Source organism: Crassostrea angulata, chromosome 8, assembly GCF_025612915.1.
Source record: "Crassostrea angulata isolate pt1a10 chromosome 8, ASM2561291v2, whole genome shotgun sequence".
Classification (NCBI taxonomy): Eukaryota; Metazoa; Mollusca; class Bivalvia; order Ostreida; family Ostreidae; genus Magallana; species Magallana angulata.
This window is the reverse complement of record NC_069118.1, coordinates 296152-314792: the sequence shown is the minus strand read 5'-3', so window position 1 is coordinate 314792 and position 18641 is coordinate 296152. Positions and strand designations below refer to the sequence as shown.

Genomic DNA, 18641 nt, shown 5'->3' with positions numbered 1-18641 from the left:
GCAATAGAGATCAAAAAGATTCTGATACAACAAATTAATATTGCGTTTTGCTTTCAGTCTGTAGAACGGTCCCAAAAAATAGGGAAAAAATGTATATACCAGAGTGGTTTTTTCTTTTGTTTTTTGGGGGGTTTTTTTGGTTATTTTTTTGTTTTGTTATATTTGTTTTTTCTTCTTTTTTTTGGTGGGGGTGTTTTGATTTGTTTTGTTTTTAAAAAGAAAACCTTTATTGTCGGTTTGAAAAAAAGCCCCATAATTTATTGGTTAACAATGTGCTTGTGTTGAAATCTCTAGACAGCTCCTAAGTTGTTCTCACTTTTCAAAATTAACTTCATTAGATGATAAGTATGTAATGAATGGGTTTTTCCTCTAGGTATTTGATAACTTCCTACTAAAATTGTCTTCCTTCAATTTCTATTTTAAGATAAAACGACACCTTCCTCCAAACAAAATACTCGACTTCTCAGAACACTAAGCCTTTTTAGTGATGGGTGTAGGAAGGAAATACCATATGCTAGCTATATTGTTAATAGGGTCATCTCGATAGTGTATATTCAAAATCAAAACGGATATATAATAGGGCAAACAATAACAGCCTCCTGATTTCCTGCAGACATGTGCATGGAGGTCGATCTTCCTCTTCAGTCTTCAATATTCATGAACAGTCTTTACTGTCCTGGCAGAAATAAACGATTAAAATCTACATCTTTGTAACGAGATGGATTCACTATTGTAATTTACAGAAGAAAGGTAACTTTAATAAGTAGACACACTTTTGTTTCAAACGTTTTCACTGCCATTCATAATTGACGCAAATTATATAGCGTGTATAATTTAAGAGGATAACATTATTCTGGAATTCGGACAACCTTAAATACCTTCAGATACAACATAAGTATTAAATCTGTAATAAATACATTACCAAGATTAGCCTAACATACTTTCAGCCAAAGACGCTATGATTGTTTAATATTTGATATTTTGTCATGCGATTAAATTGAGCATTATTATTAACTGCATAAAGGTAACTTTTATAAACAATCAAACGCATGTATTTTTCACGTTATTTTAACTGACGCAAATTATAGCATATTATAGCATTGAATGATTTATTTTTGACGTCGTCGTGTCAATAAGTGCCGTCAGGTGAGCAGACAAATTGAATAACGCGCGTTAGCGCGTTATGATAATTTGTCTGCTCATCTGACGGCAGTTATTGACACGACGACGTCAAAAATAAATCATTTAATGCTTATATTTACATTCCCCTACAGAAAAAATCAATTGTTTACTTAAATAAATCGATATAAAGTGCAGATCACGGAAGGAGTAAATTAGTAACAACAAGAACAGCTGATTTGTAAAACCGGTTTAAACTGGTTTTACAGAGACTGTTGAGATGAGATCGACGAGCATGAAAATATAATCCATGAAAAATAACTATTGAAATGTTGGTTTTTACAATAAAGTCAACTGTGTTGTTGAATAATTATAAAACATGGTGTTTTGACAACATTTATGAAATACATTTTTTAACCGATATCGTAGAAATCATTGTTTGAGAACTACTTATGTAAATAACTTGTAAATTCATATGCAGTGAATAGGTGTGGCATTTAGAGGCATTTAAACATCACGGAATTTAATGGAAAAACACAGTAGAATGTAAATATACAGCTTTAGAATTCATTTTTGAGATGGTTAACGGTTTATTATTGTCTTTTTTTATTCAAATAAAATATTTGACGGGGTTCCCGCCTTGTGACGCAATGAAGATAGTTCAACTCGAGACTCGTTGTGCTGAAGGAAACATCAACTAACCTTAAATAATAGGGAAGAAGTACTTTGGACTGATCAAACTGGGTAAGTAATTTTAATAAATCATATCAATAGTCCAGTTGTTATTTAATTGTTAATGATTACGATAGTTGATATTCAAGTTATCACGAAGAACTGTCATTGAACAATCATTTATCTATTTATTTTGTTTGTTATGATAAAAAAGGACACCCCCCCCCCCTTCAAAATTGTTCTGCACTTTATCTATCAGTTATTTTCTGATTATGAGATTTTCAGCAACATCAGCAATATGAATGACATTGGTCTCAGTCTTTCAGAGGAGCTTTTCAAACCGTTTTTCATTCTGTATGTTTATTGTAAATTTTCAGAAAATAAAAACAAGTTCAATATTGTCCTCAATAAACCAATATATTTTCTGTGTTTTCAATATAGCGTATAACCTTCTCAAGCTCTCATCTCTCTCTCTCTCATATCTCTCTCTCTCTCTCTCTCTCAGATATGTTAGTGATTTTACTTGTTTTCCATTAAGTTATTGATATATAGAGAAATGGACAATTTTGATATATAATTGACTTGTTGAAAGGAGAAAATGAAAAATATACTGTAGGCATTGTTTTTAACAACGGGAAATAAAATTCAAATGAAACAGAGCAAACATGTCCTTTATGATTTAATTAAGGTCAAGAATTACTCAAATTTTGCACATATACAAATTAATCCCCATATCAGCTGGCTACTACTTTTTTAAAGAAGTTTTTGAATTGATATCAAATAGATCAAAAGTTCATGTATATGTTATTTGGCAGTGATGTGAATTCAAGTTGTAACTGAAAATGATACGGAAGAAGCTGAAGTACTTGATTTTATGCCAAATACGCTAAATAGAATACACATACAATTGTAATACGTTTACAGCATAAGATTAAGTCAACACAGCAATTCGCTGTAATGCATTCTTTTTAAATATTTGAGGCATCATTGAGCAAACTGATTTATCAAATTAGAACAAAACCAGATAGTGTTTTGTTTTCGTTTACCAAATAATTGATCGTATCTCTCTGTTAACCAAAATTTCAAATTTCTCATTTTCATGGACAAAATCAGTATACTCACCGGTAGCTAAATGCCTCATTTGTACATCTAAATTTTGGGTTAACGTAACATTCATTTTCCTTCAGTGAAATGAATCTTTTGTAAAAAGAATAAGACGGTTGATTGTTGCTTTATTCAGGGGTCGTATTACAACAGGAAAATGGCCACTGATCCTCACATCACTTCGGCTCAAGAGGTAATCATCTGCGACCTTTGTGAGACCCCTGCTAGACAATTCTGCAACAGTTGCCAGGTCAGTCTATGCTTGGGTTGCATTGGTAAACACATGGACAGTATACAGCACCTGAAACATGATATTGTTCAGTTCAAGGACAGACAAATACAGCTGGTTTACGAAGAGTGTGGGAGTCACTCTGGCCAAAGATGCGAGGCCCATTGCTCTCGGTGTAATATTCCAACCTGCATGTTTTGTGTCATTAGTACTCATAATGGACACACTATCAGACTCATGAAAGACGTAGTCTGTGATTTGAAGAGCGAAATTCAACACGAAACACGGGATATTGAATCCAATCTTCTTCCACTCTACAAGGAGATGAAGGAAAATACTGAAAAGGACATTGGTAAATTATCACAAGAATTTAACAGTCTTGAATCAGACATAGAGAAACTAAGAAAATCATGGCAACAAGAGGTAGACGCCATCTTTAACAAATTCTGTTCTATGATCAAGTCAATGAGATGGAACCACTTGACTGTCCTGACATCTCATCAGTCCCTTCTTGAAAACCAGATTCAAGAGATGACCAAAACAGTTCAGCAAAACAAGGAAATTCACCAATCGAACAAGGTTTCAGAGGTCACCAAACACCAATCCAAGCTGACTGAGTACAAAGAAATCCCTACAATCGTACAACATCCGATACCATCCCTGAAGAGCAACATTGACCCCGGTAAGGAATTAACTATAGAGCTAGGAGAATACACAGCTACTCTAAAACAGGCAGAGTTATCCAGTCAGAGAGATGCGAAATTTTCCTCTATGTCAACAAAAGATCTGCTAGACAGAGCCAAAGTGATTTCAACCTTTCCTACAGGAGTTGAATCATTGTGGAGGATTTCCTGTATAGGAACTGACGAAGCGTGGTTGAGTGGAAAGGGCAAGACCATTACACGTGTCGACATTGACGGAATTGTTCGGGAAAGCGTCACCAGCACTTGCCAAAAAACTCCAGTGGATACTGCTGTAACCAAGAACAATGAATTGATATACAGCGATTCCGACCATAGAACGGTTAACATAGTCAAAAATGGCGTATCGGAGACTCTGATCACTGCACCACGAGGATGGTCACCAAAAGGACTGTGTTCCACTGAATCGGGGGATATCCTGGTCAACATGAATAGTGGAGTCCAAAATAAGGTTGTCCGCTACAAGAATAGAAAAATTGCGCAGGAAATCTTTAAAGATGATAAAGGAGACCTGATATTTGGAAAAGATAAGTGGATGCTGTTTTTGGTAGAAAACAGAAATGAAGACATCTGTGTTTCAGATTTCATTGCAAATAGCGTGGTTACCATTGATAAGGCGGGAAGAGTTTGCTTCCGGTATAAAGGCTCACCAGCAGGGGGACCAGAGCCGTTCAGTCCGAGGCAGATAGTGACCGACTCCCTGGGTCAGATCATTGTGGCAGATTACAACAATGTCAGCATCCACATACTTGAACAGAACGGACAGTTCCTGAAATGCTTAGACAAGTGTGGGTTTCACTCTCTCTGTGGACTTAGTATTGACAACATGGAGAGGCTGTGGGTTGGACTAATTGAGAACGGAAACGTCAAAGTAATCCAGTACATGAAATAAGTATCGCAGATTTAAAGGGAAATCGGAGGACAATAATATGAATTAAAAAGCAAGATGTTTGTGTAAGGATTTGTTCAAATGGATGGAAAATCGTTTTTCACGTGACAGAGAAACATAAACTTGAATGCACGTGCTATGCAAAAAGAAAACACAATCCAATGCGTGAAATAAACGTCCCAAATTTAATTTGTAATTGATTGACAACATAAAACAAAAATAGAGATATTGATGGACAATATAAAATAGATCTAGCCATCTATCTATTTGGATTGATACTAGTCATGGTAAACAGGAATACAATACCAAATTTATAGTGAACAATATTCAAAAAGATGAGGTAAACTTTAAAATGAAAGTTATCCATGGATTTGGTTAAACTGTTATGGACGTTAAAAGAAAAATAATCCAATACAAGAATCCAGCTTTTGAATTTATGAGTGAGAGAGCCTCTTCAAATCAATGAAATGAATTGACAAAATACAAAGAGGACGCTAACGTGTACTAAAAGTGAAAACATCTGGATTAATAAACGGTATCTAGAACAATGTTATGTAATGTAAAGACAGGTCACGTTTAAAGACCGAATTTATGGACTTTTTTAAGGCCTCTGATATTTGATGCGATGAAATGTGACTTTTTGGTGCATGGCTTGTCCGATTTATTATCAAAACTTTATATATATGAATAAATTTCCAGCCCCCCCCCAAAAAAAAAACCCCAACATTTTATTGTTTTCATAAATCACAACCTCTTTGGGTGAACGGTATTATATTATTGTAACAACGTCTTTCATTTTCAAAGTGAAATCAATATTACGTTCACTCGCCTTTGGGTTAACTGATATATCATTATTACAACGTCTGTCTTTTTGAAAGTTATATAAGAATCGTGAATTTCTTAACAACAAAAAAAGGCAAATACGAAAGATGATGTGAAACACCTGAGCCATTATTTTTTGTGAAATAATTTTGAATCAAAACAACAATTTAAAAATTAAAGTATTTGTTTTTAGAATATGAAAATCATTGGTATGGTATGCCTCCATGCCGATTACACAGTATAACACGTCTTTCACATATTGTATATATACATGTAATATGTTTGCATTACTAACTCTTTTATTAATATCTTACAGGTGTATGGTTGTGATTCTATATGTGCTGTGTATGTAACAATTGTAGGCTTCGAATGAATAGTCTTATGAACTTGAAATATTACGTCTAGCTTGTCATTTTATAGAACCATCTTTAACAGATTTTGTGTTACATATTGAATGATTCACAATTATATTATCTGCACTGATTATTTGTGTGAGTTTTGTCTTTTTGAATTAAATAAGTTCAATGTATCAACAACCAATTTAGTAGGTGATATTTATTAGGTGAATTTATTAGGTGATATCTTTCATTACCTTAATCTAAAACCAAACCAATGAGAATTCCAATTAAATGTAACTTAATCAAAGGATGGTATCAAATATTTTGCTTTGTTTGATGAATGTTGTACATTGTTCATGTTGAAACACTTTCTTACCTCGCACAATATTTTCCTAACTGTTAACATCAATCGGGAACAAGTTTGTATGAATGAATTGTTAAAGTATACATATTATTATTTTAACCGGAATCATAGATTTAAAAATAAGCAATAATTATTAAAATAAGTTTGAATTTCTTATGGAGGGACCTTAACACAATTTGAAATCATATTTCTTTTTAATTTTCTTTTCATTTAAAATGACTGACCAATGATAAAATAATAGACGCCATGTAAACAAAGATTGTATCCTGTTGCTATTTTAACAAAGCTCGGGCCTTGCTTTTTATTTACTTTATGCATGGTATAAAAATTAACTGTTTCAATTTATTTATAAGTAATATCATCATTAAAAGAAAGCAACATATGATTGAAAATTATACCAAAATAAAACATATGTTAACAAGAATATGACTCAAATTTTCTGAACTCTGTACTTCGTTTTAATATGCCATTTGACATTCAAACATATGAAGCACTCCAAATACCCATGTATTCCATTCTAGACATAAAAAGGAACTGCAAATTTTATGCTCACTGTGTGTAGGTCTCTTTAAAAAGTTCATGTTTGTTTCACATAAAAAGCTTTGTTTTCAAACAAAAATTATGGATAGGTTAGAGAAAAAGAAATAAAGTATTTCGGTTTTTTTGTTGAAATATGATATGCGTTGATAAGAAATAGTATGTTTTCGTCTTTCACATTTCCCACAAAAACAGGTTGTTTTTTTTTATCAGCTTCTCTGAAAATAGCAACGCACAAAGTGAGAATTTATAATTGAGGTCTTCTATCTGCTTTTCAATTTTGGAAATTATATTTTAGAAGATATACTTTATATATCCGTCACAAAAGGGTGGGTCTGTAAATCCTTATTTAATTCATTCTTTGATGTAATACTTTTTCCTTTTGATCTCCAGCGTTGATTTTACATATTGATGGCACTAAACACTTCATGATATCTCACAGTTTTTGAATTGCATTATCAAAATCAATTAATCTAAATTGTAAACTAAGCAACAACCTTCATTGTTTGCAAATAATATTATATTTGTCTTTTTTGTCATTACAGTGAGACTATATGAAAGCAAAAAATATAAGGAGGTTTTATGTGTTTTGTGTGCAAACAGCAATAGAGATCAAATAGATGCTGATACAACAAATTGATATTGCGTTTTGTTTTCAGTCTGTAGAACGGCCCAAAAAAAAAGAAACAAAAAAATGTATCGGAGTGTTTTTTTGGTTTTGTTTTGTTTTATGTTTTGTTCTGGGGTTTTTTTTTATTTGTTTCTTTTTTTTTGGTGGGGGTGTTTTGATTTGTTTTTTTTTAAAAAAAAAAAAAAAAAGAAAACCTTTATTGTCGGTTTGAAAAAAAGCCCCATAATTTATTGGTTAACAATGTGCTTGTGTTGAAATCTCTAGACAGCTCGTAAGTTGTTCTCACTTTTCAAAATTAACTTCATTAGATGATAAGTATGTAATGAATGGGTTTTTCCTCTAGGTATTTGATAACTTCCTACTAAAATTGTCTTCCTTCAATTTCTATTTTAAGATAAAACGACACCTTCCTCCAAACAAAATAATCGACTTCTCAGAACACTAAGCCTTTTTAGTGATGGGTGTAGGAAGGAAATACCATATGCTAGCTATATTGTTAATAGGGTCATCTCGATAGTGTATATTCAAAATCAAAACGGATATATAATAGGGCAAACAATAACAGCCTCCTGATTTCCTGCAGACATGTGCATGGAGGTCGATTTTCCTCTTCAGTCTTCAATATTCATGAAAAGTCTTTACTGTCCTGGCAGAAATAAACGATTAAAATCTACATCTTTTTCACGAGATGGATTCACTATTGTAATTTACAGAAGAAAGGTAACTTTAATAAGTAGACACACCTTTGTTTCAAACGTTTTCACTGCCATTCATAATTGACGCAAATTATATAGCGTGTATAATTTAAGAGGATAACATTATTCTGGAATTCGGACAACCTTAAATACCTTCAGATACAACACAAGTATTAAAACTGTAATATTTGATATTTTGTCATGCGATTAAATTGAGCATAATAATTAACCGCATAAAGGTAACTTTTATAAGCAATCAAACGCATGTATTTTTCCCGTTATTTAAACTGACGCAAATTATAGCATATACAGCTTTAGAATTCATTTTTGAGATTCCCGCCTTGTGATGCAATGAAGATAGTTCAACTCGAGACTCGTTGTGCTGAAGGAAACATCAACTAACCTTAAAAAACAGGGAAGAAGTACTTTGGACTGATCAAACTGGGTAAGTAATTTAATAAATCATATCTATAGTCCAGTTGTTATTTAATTGTTAGTGATTACGATAGTTGATATTCAAGTTATCACGAAGAACTGTCATTAAACAATCTTTTATCTATTTATTTTGTTTGTTTTGTTAAAAAAGACACCCCTTCAAAATTGTTATGCACTTTATCTATCAGTTATTTTCATAGAATAAGATTTTCAGCAATATCAGCATTACGAATGACATTGGTCCCAGTCTTTCAGAGGAGCTTTTCAAACCGTTTTTCATTCTGTATGTTTATTGTTAATTTTCAGAAAATAAAAACAAATTCAATGATGTCCTCAATAAACCACTATATTTTCTGTGTTTTCAATGTAGGTATTATAACCTTCTTAAGCTCTCATTTCTCTCTCTCTCTCTCTCTCTCTCTCTCTCTCTCTCTCTCTCTCTCTCTCTGATTTTACTTGTTTTCCATTAAGTTATTGATATATAGAGAAATGGACAATTTTGATATATAATTGACTTGGTGAAAGGAGAAAATGAAGAATATACTGTAGGCATTGTTTTTAACAACAGGAAATAAAATTCAAATAAAAGAGAGCAAACGTGTCCTTTATGATTTAATTATGGTCAAGAATTACTCAAATTTTGCACAAATATACAAATTAATCCCCAGATCAGCTGGCTACTACTTTTTTAAAGAAGTTTTTGAATTGATATCAAATAGATCAAAAATTTATGTATATGTTATTTGGCAGTGATTTGAATTCAAGTTGTAACTGAAAATGATACGGAAGAAGCTGAAGTACTTGATTTTATGCCAAATACGCTAAATAGAATAACAGACAATTGTAATACGTTTACAGCATAAGATTAAGTCAACACGGCAATTCGCTGTAATACATTCTTTTTAAATATTTGAGGCATCATTGAGCAAACTGATTTATCAAATTAGAAAAAAAACCAGATAGTGTTTTGTTCTCGTTTACCAATTAATTGATCGTATCTCTGTTAACTAAAATTTCAAATTTTCATTTACATGGATAAAATCAGTATACTCATCGGTAGCTTAATGAATCATTTGTACATCTAAAGTTTGGGTAAACGTAACATTCATTTTCCTTCCGTGAAATGAATCTTTTGTAAAAAGAATAAGACGTTTGATTGTTGCTTTATTCAGGGGTCGTATTACAAATGGAAAATGGCCACTGATCCTCACATCACTTCGGCTCAAGAGGTCATCATCTGCGACCTTTGTGAGACCCCTGCTAGACAATTCTGCAACAGTTGCCAGGTCAGTCTATGCTTAGATTGCATTGGAAAACACATAGACAGTATCCAGACTCTGAAACATGATGTTGTTCAGTTCAAAGACAGAAAAGTCCAGCTGGTTTACCAGGAGTGTGGGAGTCACTCTGGCCAAAGATGTGAGGCCCATTGTTCTCGGTGTAATGTTCCAATCTGCATGATATGTGTCATAAGTACTCATAATGGACACACTATCAGACTCATGGAAGATGTAGTCAGTGAGTTGAAGAGCGAAATTCAGCACGAAACACGGGATATTGAATCCAATCTTCTTCCAGTCTACAAAAAGATGACGGAAAATACTGAAAAGGACATTGGTAAATTAACACAAGAATTTAACAGTCTTGAATCAGACATAGAGAAACTAAGAAAATCATGGCAACAAGAGGTAGACGCCATCTTTAACAAAGTCTGTTCTATGATCAAGTCGATTAGAGAGAACCACTTGACTGTCCTGGCATCTCATCAGTCCCTTCTTGAAAACCAGATTCAAGAGATGACCAAAACAGTTCAGCAAAACAAGGAAATTCACCAATCGAACAAGGTTTCAGAGGTCACCAACCACCAATCCAAGCTCACTGAGTACAAAGAAATTCCTACAATCGTACAACAACCGATACCATCCCTAAACAGCAACACTGACCCCGGAAAGGAATTAACTATAGAGCTAGGAGAATACACAGCTACTCTAAAACAGGCAGAGTTATCCAGTCAGAGAGATGCGAAATTTTCATCTATGTCAACAAAAGATCTGCTGGACAGAGCGAAAGTGATTGCAACCTCTTCTACCGGAGTTGAATCATTGTGGAGGATTTCCTGTTTAGGAACTGATGAAGCGTGGTTGAGTGGAAAGGGCAAAACCATTACACGTGTCGACATTGACGGATGTGTTCGGGAAAGCGTCACCAGCACTTGCCAAAAAACTCCAGTGGATATCGCTGTAACCAAGAACGATGAATTGATATACAGCGATTCCGACCATGGAACGGTTAACATAGTCAAAAATGGCGTATCGGAGACTCTGATCACTGCACCACGAGGATGGTCACCAAAAGGACTGTGTTCCACTGAATCGGGGGATATCCTGGTCAACATGAATAGTGGAGTCCAAAATAAGGTTGTCCGCTACAAGAATAGAAAAATTGCGCAGGAAATCTTTAAAGATGATAAAGGAGACCTGATATTTGGAAAAGATAAGTGGATGCTGTTTTTGGTAGAAAACAGAAATGAAGACATCTGTGTTTCAGATTTCATTACAAATAGCGTGGTTACCATTGATAAAGTAGGAAGAGTTCGCTTCCGGTATAAAGGCTCACCAGCAGGGGGACCAAAGCCATTCAGTCCGAGGCAGATAGTGACCGACTCCCTTGGTCAGATCATTGTGGCAGATTACAACAATGTCTGCATCCACATACTTGAGCAGAACGGACAGTTCCTGAAATGCTTAGACAAGTGTGGGTTTCACTCACTCTGTGGACTTAGTATTGACAACATGGAGAGGCTGTGGGTTGGACTAATTGAGAACGGAAACGTCAAAGTAATCCAGTACATGAAATAAGTATCGCAGATTTAAAGGGAGGTCGATTGGAAATAATTTGAAAATAGAAAGCAAGATTTTTTTTTCAAAGGATTTGTTGATCAAATGGATGGAAAATCATTTTTCACGAAACAGAAATGCACGTGCGATGCAAAAAGAAAACACAATCCAATACACGTCCTAAATTTAATTGGTAATTGATAGGCAACACAAATGTCGTTGTGCAAATCTTAAAATGAATATTCCAATTTGAAAGTCATTTTAATGGAAAATAAGAAAAAAAATTAGCCAGAATTTTGAAACATTTATCAATTATTTGGATAGATACTAGTACTCGTAAACAGGAAAACACGTACATGGTTAATAGTTAACATATCCGAAAATATGAAGTGACAAAACTTATCCATTGATTTTGATGAACTGTAATTCACATTTAAAGAGAAATAATCCAAAAGAAGAATCCAGCATTTAAATCTATGAGTGAAAGAGCCTTAGAGTAGCAAGTGGGCGCTAACGTGTTCAACAATATCCAGAATGATGTTCATATCATGACATGACAGATCAGGTTCAAAGCGAAATTCATTAAAGTTTTAGGCTTTTGATATTTCATGTGATAAAGCGTGACTTTTGTGGTGCATGGCTTGTCCGATTATCTGTAAAAACTGTTTATGTATGAATGAATTAAGAAATATATTTTTTTTATAAATCACTACCTCTTTGGGTTACCTATTCTAATATTTTAACATGGTCTTTCTTTTTAAAAGTTAAATAAAAATCATGCATTATATTATGATATTTGTCGTTTTTATTTCATACAGTGAGACTATAAGGAAGCATAAATATAAAGTTTTATATGTAATGGACTGTGTGAAACACCTATATGTCAAATAGACAATGTTACAACAAATTGATATTACGTCTTGCATTCTAGTATATTGAACGATCCCCCACCCCTACCACCCCCTCCTCCCAAAAACGATGGGAATTTTTTTTTTTTTTTTTTTGGCTTTTTTTTGGAGGGGGTGGGGTGTTTTTGTTTTGAAGCAGAAAACTTTTTTCGGTTTAAAGGAAAACTTAATTTATTGGTTAACAATTTAAAGAAATTACCATGTTTTTAACAAAATAAATCCTGGCAAACAAATTCAACTCATTCAATTAACCATATTTTAACAAAATAGACTGTGTGCTTGTATGCCTGCTTGTATGCTCTAGAAAGTTCATAAGTTGTCCACAGTTTTAAAAAATTATTACTTTAGATAAGTATTTCCTGAAAAAATTTTTCTCTGATAAATAAATTACTATCTAATCGAGTATTCTTCCTTAATATTCTATTTTAAAATAAAATGACACCGTCCTCCAAACAAAATACTCGACTTTTCAGAACATCAAGCCGGTTCAGTGATGGGAGGAAGGAAATACCATGTCTTAGCTAAATTGTTAATATGGTCATCCCGATAATAGTTATTCAAAATCAAGAAGGATTTGTAATCAGGCAAAAAACAAGAGTCACCTGATTTCCAGCAGACATGCGCGCAATGAGGTTGTTTTTCCTCTTCCGTCATCAATATTCATAAAAAGTCATTTCTGTCCTGGCATGAAAATAAAACTTATGTTGCTGAAGGAAACATCATCAAACCTTAAATAACGGGGAATAAATACTTTAAACTGATTAAACTTGGTAAGTAATTTTTAAAAATCATATCTGTAGTCCAATTGATATTTATTTGTTAATGATTACGATAGTTGATATTCAAGTTATCACGAGGAAATGTCATCTAACAATCTTTTATCTATTTATTTTGTTATGTTTAAAAAAAAGCACACCCTTTCAAAATTGTTATCCACTTTATCTATCAGTTATTTTCTTAGATTTAGATTTTGAGCCACATCAGCATTATTAATGATACTATCCCCAGTTTTTCAGGGGAGCTATTCAAACCGTTTGCGCATTCTGTTCTGTATATTGTTAATTTTGTTCAGAAGATTAAAATTAAATTTAATATTGTCCTCAATAAATCAATATATTTACCATGTTTTCCATATAACCTATTGAAACCTTCTCACTCTCCCATTCTGTCTCTGTCTGTCTGTCTGTCTCTCTTTCTCTCTCTCTCTCTCTCTCTCTCTCTCTCTCTCTCTCTCTCTCTCTCAGATATATGTGATTGCACTTGTATCCCATTATAGTCATTGATATAGGAAGATTTGGACAATTTTGATAAATAATTGACTTCTTGAAAGGAGAGAATGACGGATATACTTTATGCATTGTTTTCAACGAGGAGAAAGAAAATACAAATGAAACAGAGCAAACATGTGGTTTTTTCCCTTATGATAAAATTGAAGTCAAGAATTACTCAAATTTTGCATATTTTCAAATTAATCCCCTTATAAGCTGGTTACTACTTTTTAAAAGAAAAAAATTCAAGTTCTTGAAATAAGGAAGGAGTCTTCTCGTTATCAAACATACTTCTTATAATAAGAAATTCATGAGATTTTGACACAGTCAAACAGATCATATTACCAAATGATTCTATCAGTTTAATCAAATTTGACCTTTTTGTTTCGAATAAAGGTCAGGTCAAGGTCACTACCTTTTTCCGAAATGTAAAGGATGATAAAAATAAGTGAAGCTCTTTGTAGTTCTATAGACTTTTGTTTAAGATTTGAAGATTCTATTCTTCAATGAAATGATAGAATATCAGAATGTCTATCAGCTTACACTACTAAATTGGAATAAATATTTATACTAAAATTGATATTACTTAGCCCGCATTTCCTCTAGTTTTCTTAAATTTTGAAGATTATTTTTTTATGCTTCCGATAATAAAATATTTCTGATTTTTATGTATTATGAAGACTTTGTATACAGATATAAATTGACAGAAAAGCTAATATATTGACCATTTAATAAGAGAGAAAAACTGATTTTAGTAATTTTTTTCACAAAAATCAATGTATAGAATGGGCGTTTTAAAAAGCTTATAAAAATGTAATTTGATAGGCAATTCATATTTTAAAAACATATTCTGAAACCTAAGTATCATTTCATTAGTTAACATTAGTAAAATAAATCCAACATTAATGTTACTGTTTTTAAAACGCTAAAACGGACGCATTAATCTGCAGCAATTCTGAATTGCAAAACATGTGATATTTTCCTACGCCAATACTACGCCAAAAATATAGTCCTTGTTAGATTCTAAACATCGATTACTTTTTCTATGCCAAATTGTATGATAGTATACGTAAAAAAAAAGAAAAGTATACTATTTTAATTTCCTTTCATCTTGATTTAATGAACAACTAATCAAATTTACGTTTGACAAGTCGAAAACCAGAAAAGACTCCTTCCTTAAAGAGGTTCGTTCCTGTGTTTTTGGGTAGCCATTTTGGTCACCTCTATTCTAAAAAAATATGTATCATATATTTATTCTACTCATAAATTCTAGTCTTATAATGCCAATAAAACTATCTTAAATGAAATAGTAAAGATAAAATTACTAATTTACAGAGTTTGATATGGGACTAAATTTTGTGGCGGAAGGTTTTTAAGAAGAAAATGAACATTTTTCATAACTCAGTTGTTTTAGAGCACCGTCACTTTAGCTTCCTTATTTTCAGTTCAAACAAAAATTTCCAGATAGTTTGTGCATTAGGATATCTTTATTTTGTTAGGAAAAACATAATTTAACAATTTTTTAATATTTCTATCGACATATATTGGCAAATTTAACTTATAATTCATAAAAGTTAAAGAAAAATGAATTCCAGCTTATTCCATGCCATGTCTCAAATTTTACATAATAGACCAATACTTTTTGTTTTATTTTCTGAAATTTTAAGCATTTCCTGACACGTTAATCGTAATTTGAGAAAAAGTTTGAGACTTTTAAATAATTTCATTACATGTTAAATTGGTAATGGATAAAAATAGCGTTTTATCAGTGCATAAAGGTCAAAATATCAATTAGATGAAGAAATTGTAACATTTTTCTTGATGATAATTTCAATCTTATTTATTTTAATAATATAAATTTGTATTTGATGCCATAGTTCATTCCGATTATAAAATATAGAGGGAAAAGCAATCTACACTTTCAGTGCAGAAAGTTCATTTTAAATACACCGTAGCGCCAAATGAAGCATATAGAACCCAGAATTTTGTTTTGAATTTTGATTAAGCCATGTTTGTAGATTTTAAAAAAATACTTTAGAAAAAAACTTTAAGACTTTTGATTGCAGGATCCAACGTCCTTAAAATCAAATAGATCAAAAATATATGTTATTTGGCAGTAATGTGGATCTAAGATGCAACTAAAAATGATACGGAAGAAGCTATGCAGCGGACGGGATATATTAATTTTGTACTTATACACTGCTTCAAATGTAGACCAAATGGTAATTTTAGATGTCAGGATTATTTTAAAGGACACTATTTCATTTGTAAAATTAATTCTTTAATATTCAAAAAACAATAGACATACAATCTTATTTTCCAAAGATTTATCATTATTTTGTGTCGATTTTTTTTTTGAGTAATCAAAAAAAAATTGTAATATTTTGTTTGTCTTAAACGACAACACGAAGGGAAACAATATTTAATTTACAACCACCTTGGACTTCTTATATATACATATATATATGCCGATAATATACATGTGTATTTGAGGCTGCGTTTTGTATTATTGAATTATTAGATTTTGTCATCACGACAATTCGCTGTAATACATTTTTTTTAAATAATTAAGGCATCTTTGAACAAATTGATTTATCAAATGAGAAAAAAAACAAAAAGTGTTTCGTTTTTATTTTCCAATTAATTGATCGTATCTCCCTGTTAACTAAAATTTCAAGTTTTCCTTTACATGGATAATAAAAGTACTGAAGTACTGACGGGAGTTGATTTTATCGATTATTATTCATTTTAAATCAACGACATGTTACTTTGCTTGGCAAGTAGTTTATAAATTGTCTTTGAATTATGCACATTTTTATAATATGAATTCTCGGAATTTTCCGACAAGAATTTTTAGAAAAACCCCGTATCGTGTTGTGTAATGATTAAAGATAGAATTTATTCCATCAAACTAGGTATAAGTAATCGAAATATACAAAAAGTTGTATGGATCCAAGCAATAATGACTTCTAGTCTCGTTCAACCAGATGCTCGGCTGTCTCCGTTTATCTCCAGCAAGCAAGAGAATATGTACACCAGGTCACATGAGAGCTTGATGACGCGAGCTCTAAATATAGAATGATTCTCTGCTTGTCGGAGATTTACGGAGACAGCCGATGGTTGAACGAGACTTTATTGAACTCTGGCGTATGAATACATACGACTGCAAAAAATATCTAAATTGTTCGTACTATTTAACATGTGACTATTTTCAAGGTATTCATAAGTTTTTTAAAAACTAAATCTTGTCAGCGGTGATGATTTGTGCTTAGGTCCAAACACTGTTTCACTTCGGTTTGCCAGAGTAACTGCATAGGAGAGTTGATTAAAATCAACTCCCAAAATAAATATACTCACCGGTAGCTTAATGCATAATTTATACATCTAAAGTTTGGGTAAATCTTTTCATTTTCCTCCCGAGAAATGAATCTTTTGTTAAAAGAATTACTCGTTCGATTGTTGCTTTATTCAGGGGTCGTATTACAAGTGGAAAATGGCCAATGATCCTCACATCACTTGGGCTCAAGAGGTCATCATCTGCGACCTTTGTGAGACCCCCGCTAGACAATTCTGCAACAGTTGCCAAGTCAGTCTATGCTTGTGTTGCATTGGTAAACACATGGACAGTATCCAGACCCTGAAACACGAGGTTGTTCAGTTCAAGGACAGAAAAGTACAGCTGGTTTACCAGGAGTGTGGGAGTCACTCTGGCCAAAGATGCGAGGCCCTGTGCTCTCGGTGTAATGTTCCAATCTGCATGTTTTGTGTCATTAGTACTCATAATGGACACACTATCAGACCTATGAAAGATGTAGTCACTGGATTGAAGAGCGAAATTCAACACGAAACACGGGATATTGAATCCAATCTCCTTCCACTCTACAAGGAGATGAAGAAAAATACTGATAAGGATATTGGTAAATCAACACAAAAATTTAACAGTCTTGAATCAGACATAGAGAAACTAAGAAAATCATGGCAACAAGAGGTAGACGCCATCTTTAACAAATTCTGCTCTTTGAACAAGTCAATGCGAGAGAACCACTTGTTTGTCCTGACATCTCATCAGTCCCTTCTTGAAAACCAGATTCAAGAGATGACCAAAACAGTTCAGCAAAACAAGGAAATTCACCAATCGAACAAGGTTTCAGAGGTCACCAATCACCAATCCAAGCTGACTGAGTACAAAGAAATCCCTACAATCGTACAACAACCGATACCATCCCTAAACAGCAACACTGACCCCGGAAAGGAATTAACTATAGAGCTAGGAGAATACACAGCTACTCTAAAACAGGCAGAGTTATCAAGTCAGAAAGATGCGGAATTTTCCTCTGTGTGAAATAATTTTAAAACCAAACAATAATTTAATTTTTTTAGAGTATGAAAATCATTGATATTGTATGCCTGTCTTGTCAATGACATTGTATAGCATTTTTTTCACATATTGTATATACATGTATTTTATATGCATAACTAACTCTCTTATTCATATCTCACAAGTGTGAGTGATTAAATACGTGCTCTATATGTAACAGATGTATGTATTGAATGAAAAGTTATCTTAAACTTGAAATTTTACCTTTGATCTTTCACAAAACTATCTTTTATATGCTTTTTTTGTTGTTGATGAAAATATGAAACGAGTCAGAATTAACCCCCCACCCCCCCCCCCCCACCCCTTTACTTATTACCCTTGCCTTTCTTTGTTTTTATTTATGGTAAAATTAGAAAAGTACAATGAATAATGTCCCAAATCAAAAACTATTATATTACGTGATATGCATCACAAACGTGTCATTATATTAATCTGTAACCAAACCAATGAAAATTGCGCTCAAATGTTACTAGATCAAAGGAAAGTATCTAAGTTGTATAACAATCATATGTCAAATATTCTATTGTGCATTGTCCATGTTAAAACCACTTTCCTAGATCGCACAATATTGTTCCTAACTGTTTTTAGTAATCGATAAAAAGCTGGTAGGAACAAATCGTTAAAGGTTATAGGTTTTAATTTATTATTTTAACAGTGATCATAGATTTAAAAATAAAACAATAATTATTAAGATATATTTCAAATCCTCTTAAT

The 18641-nt window shown here is 32.6% G+C and overlaps 3 protein-coding genes across 3 annotated transcripts; all 3 read left to right on the top strand.

Moving 5' to 3' along the window:
- Positions 1–621: 621 nt before the first annotated feature.
- LOC128161770 (uncharacterized) lies at positions 622–7423 on the top strand. Its single transcript, XM_052825162.1, has 2 exons — positions 622–1863; positions 3032–7423. The coding sequence occupies exon 2, from the start codon at positions 3053–3055 to the stop codon at positions 4715–4717; it is 1665 nt and encodes a 554-aa protein (XP_052681122.1). The 5' UTR covers positions 622–1863; positions 3032–3052; the 3' UTR covers positions 4718–7423.
- A 435-nt stretch (positions 7424–7858) lies between these two features.
- LOC128161760 (uncharacterized) lies at positions 7859–12164 on the top strand. The gene is made up of 3 exons (XM_052825152.1): positions 7859–8126; positions 8434–8546; positions 9709–12164. The coding sequence occupies exon 3, from the start codon at positions 9730–9732 to the stop codon at positions 11392–11394; it is 1665 nt and encodes a 554-aa protein (XP_052681112.1). The 5' UTR covers positions 7859–8126; positions 8434–8546; positions 9709–9729; the 3' UTR covers positions 11395–12164.
- A 695-nt stretch (positions 12165–12859) lies between these two features.
- LOC128159992 (tripartite motif-containing protein 45-like) lies at positions 12860–18641 on the top strand. Its single transcript, XM_052823233.1, has 2 exons — positions 12860–13051; positions 17022–18641. Exon 2 carries the CDS (start codon positions 17043–17045, stop codon positions 17889–17891), a length of 849 nt encoding a protein of 282 aa, XP_052679193.1. The 5' UTR covers positions 12860–13051; positions 17022–17042; the 3' UTR covers positions 17892–18641.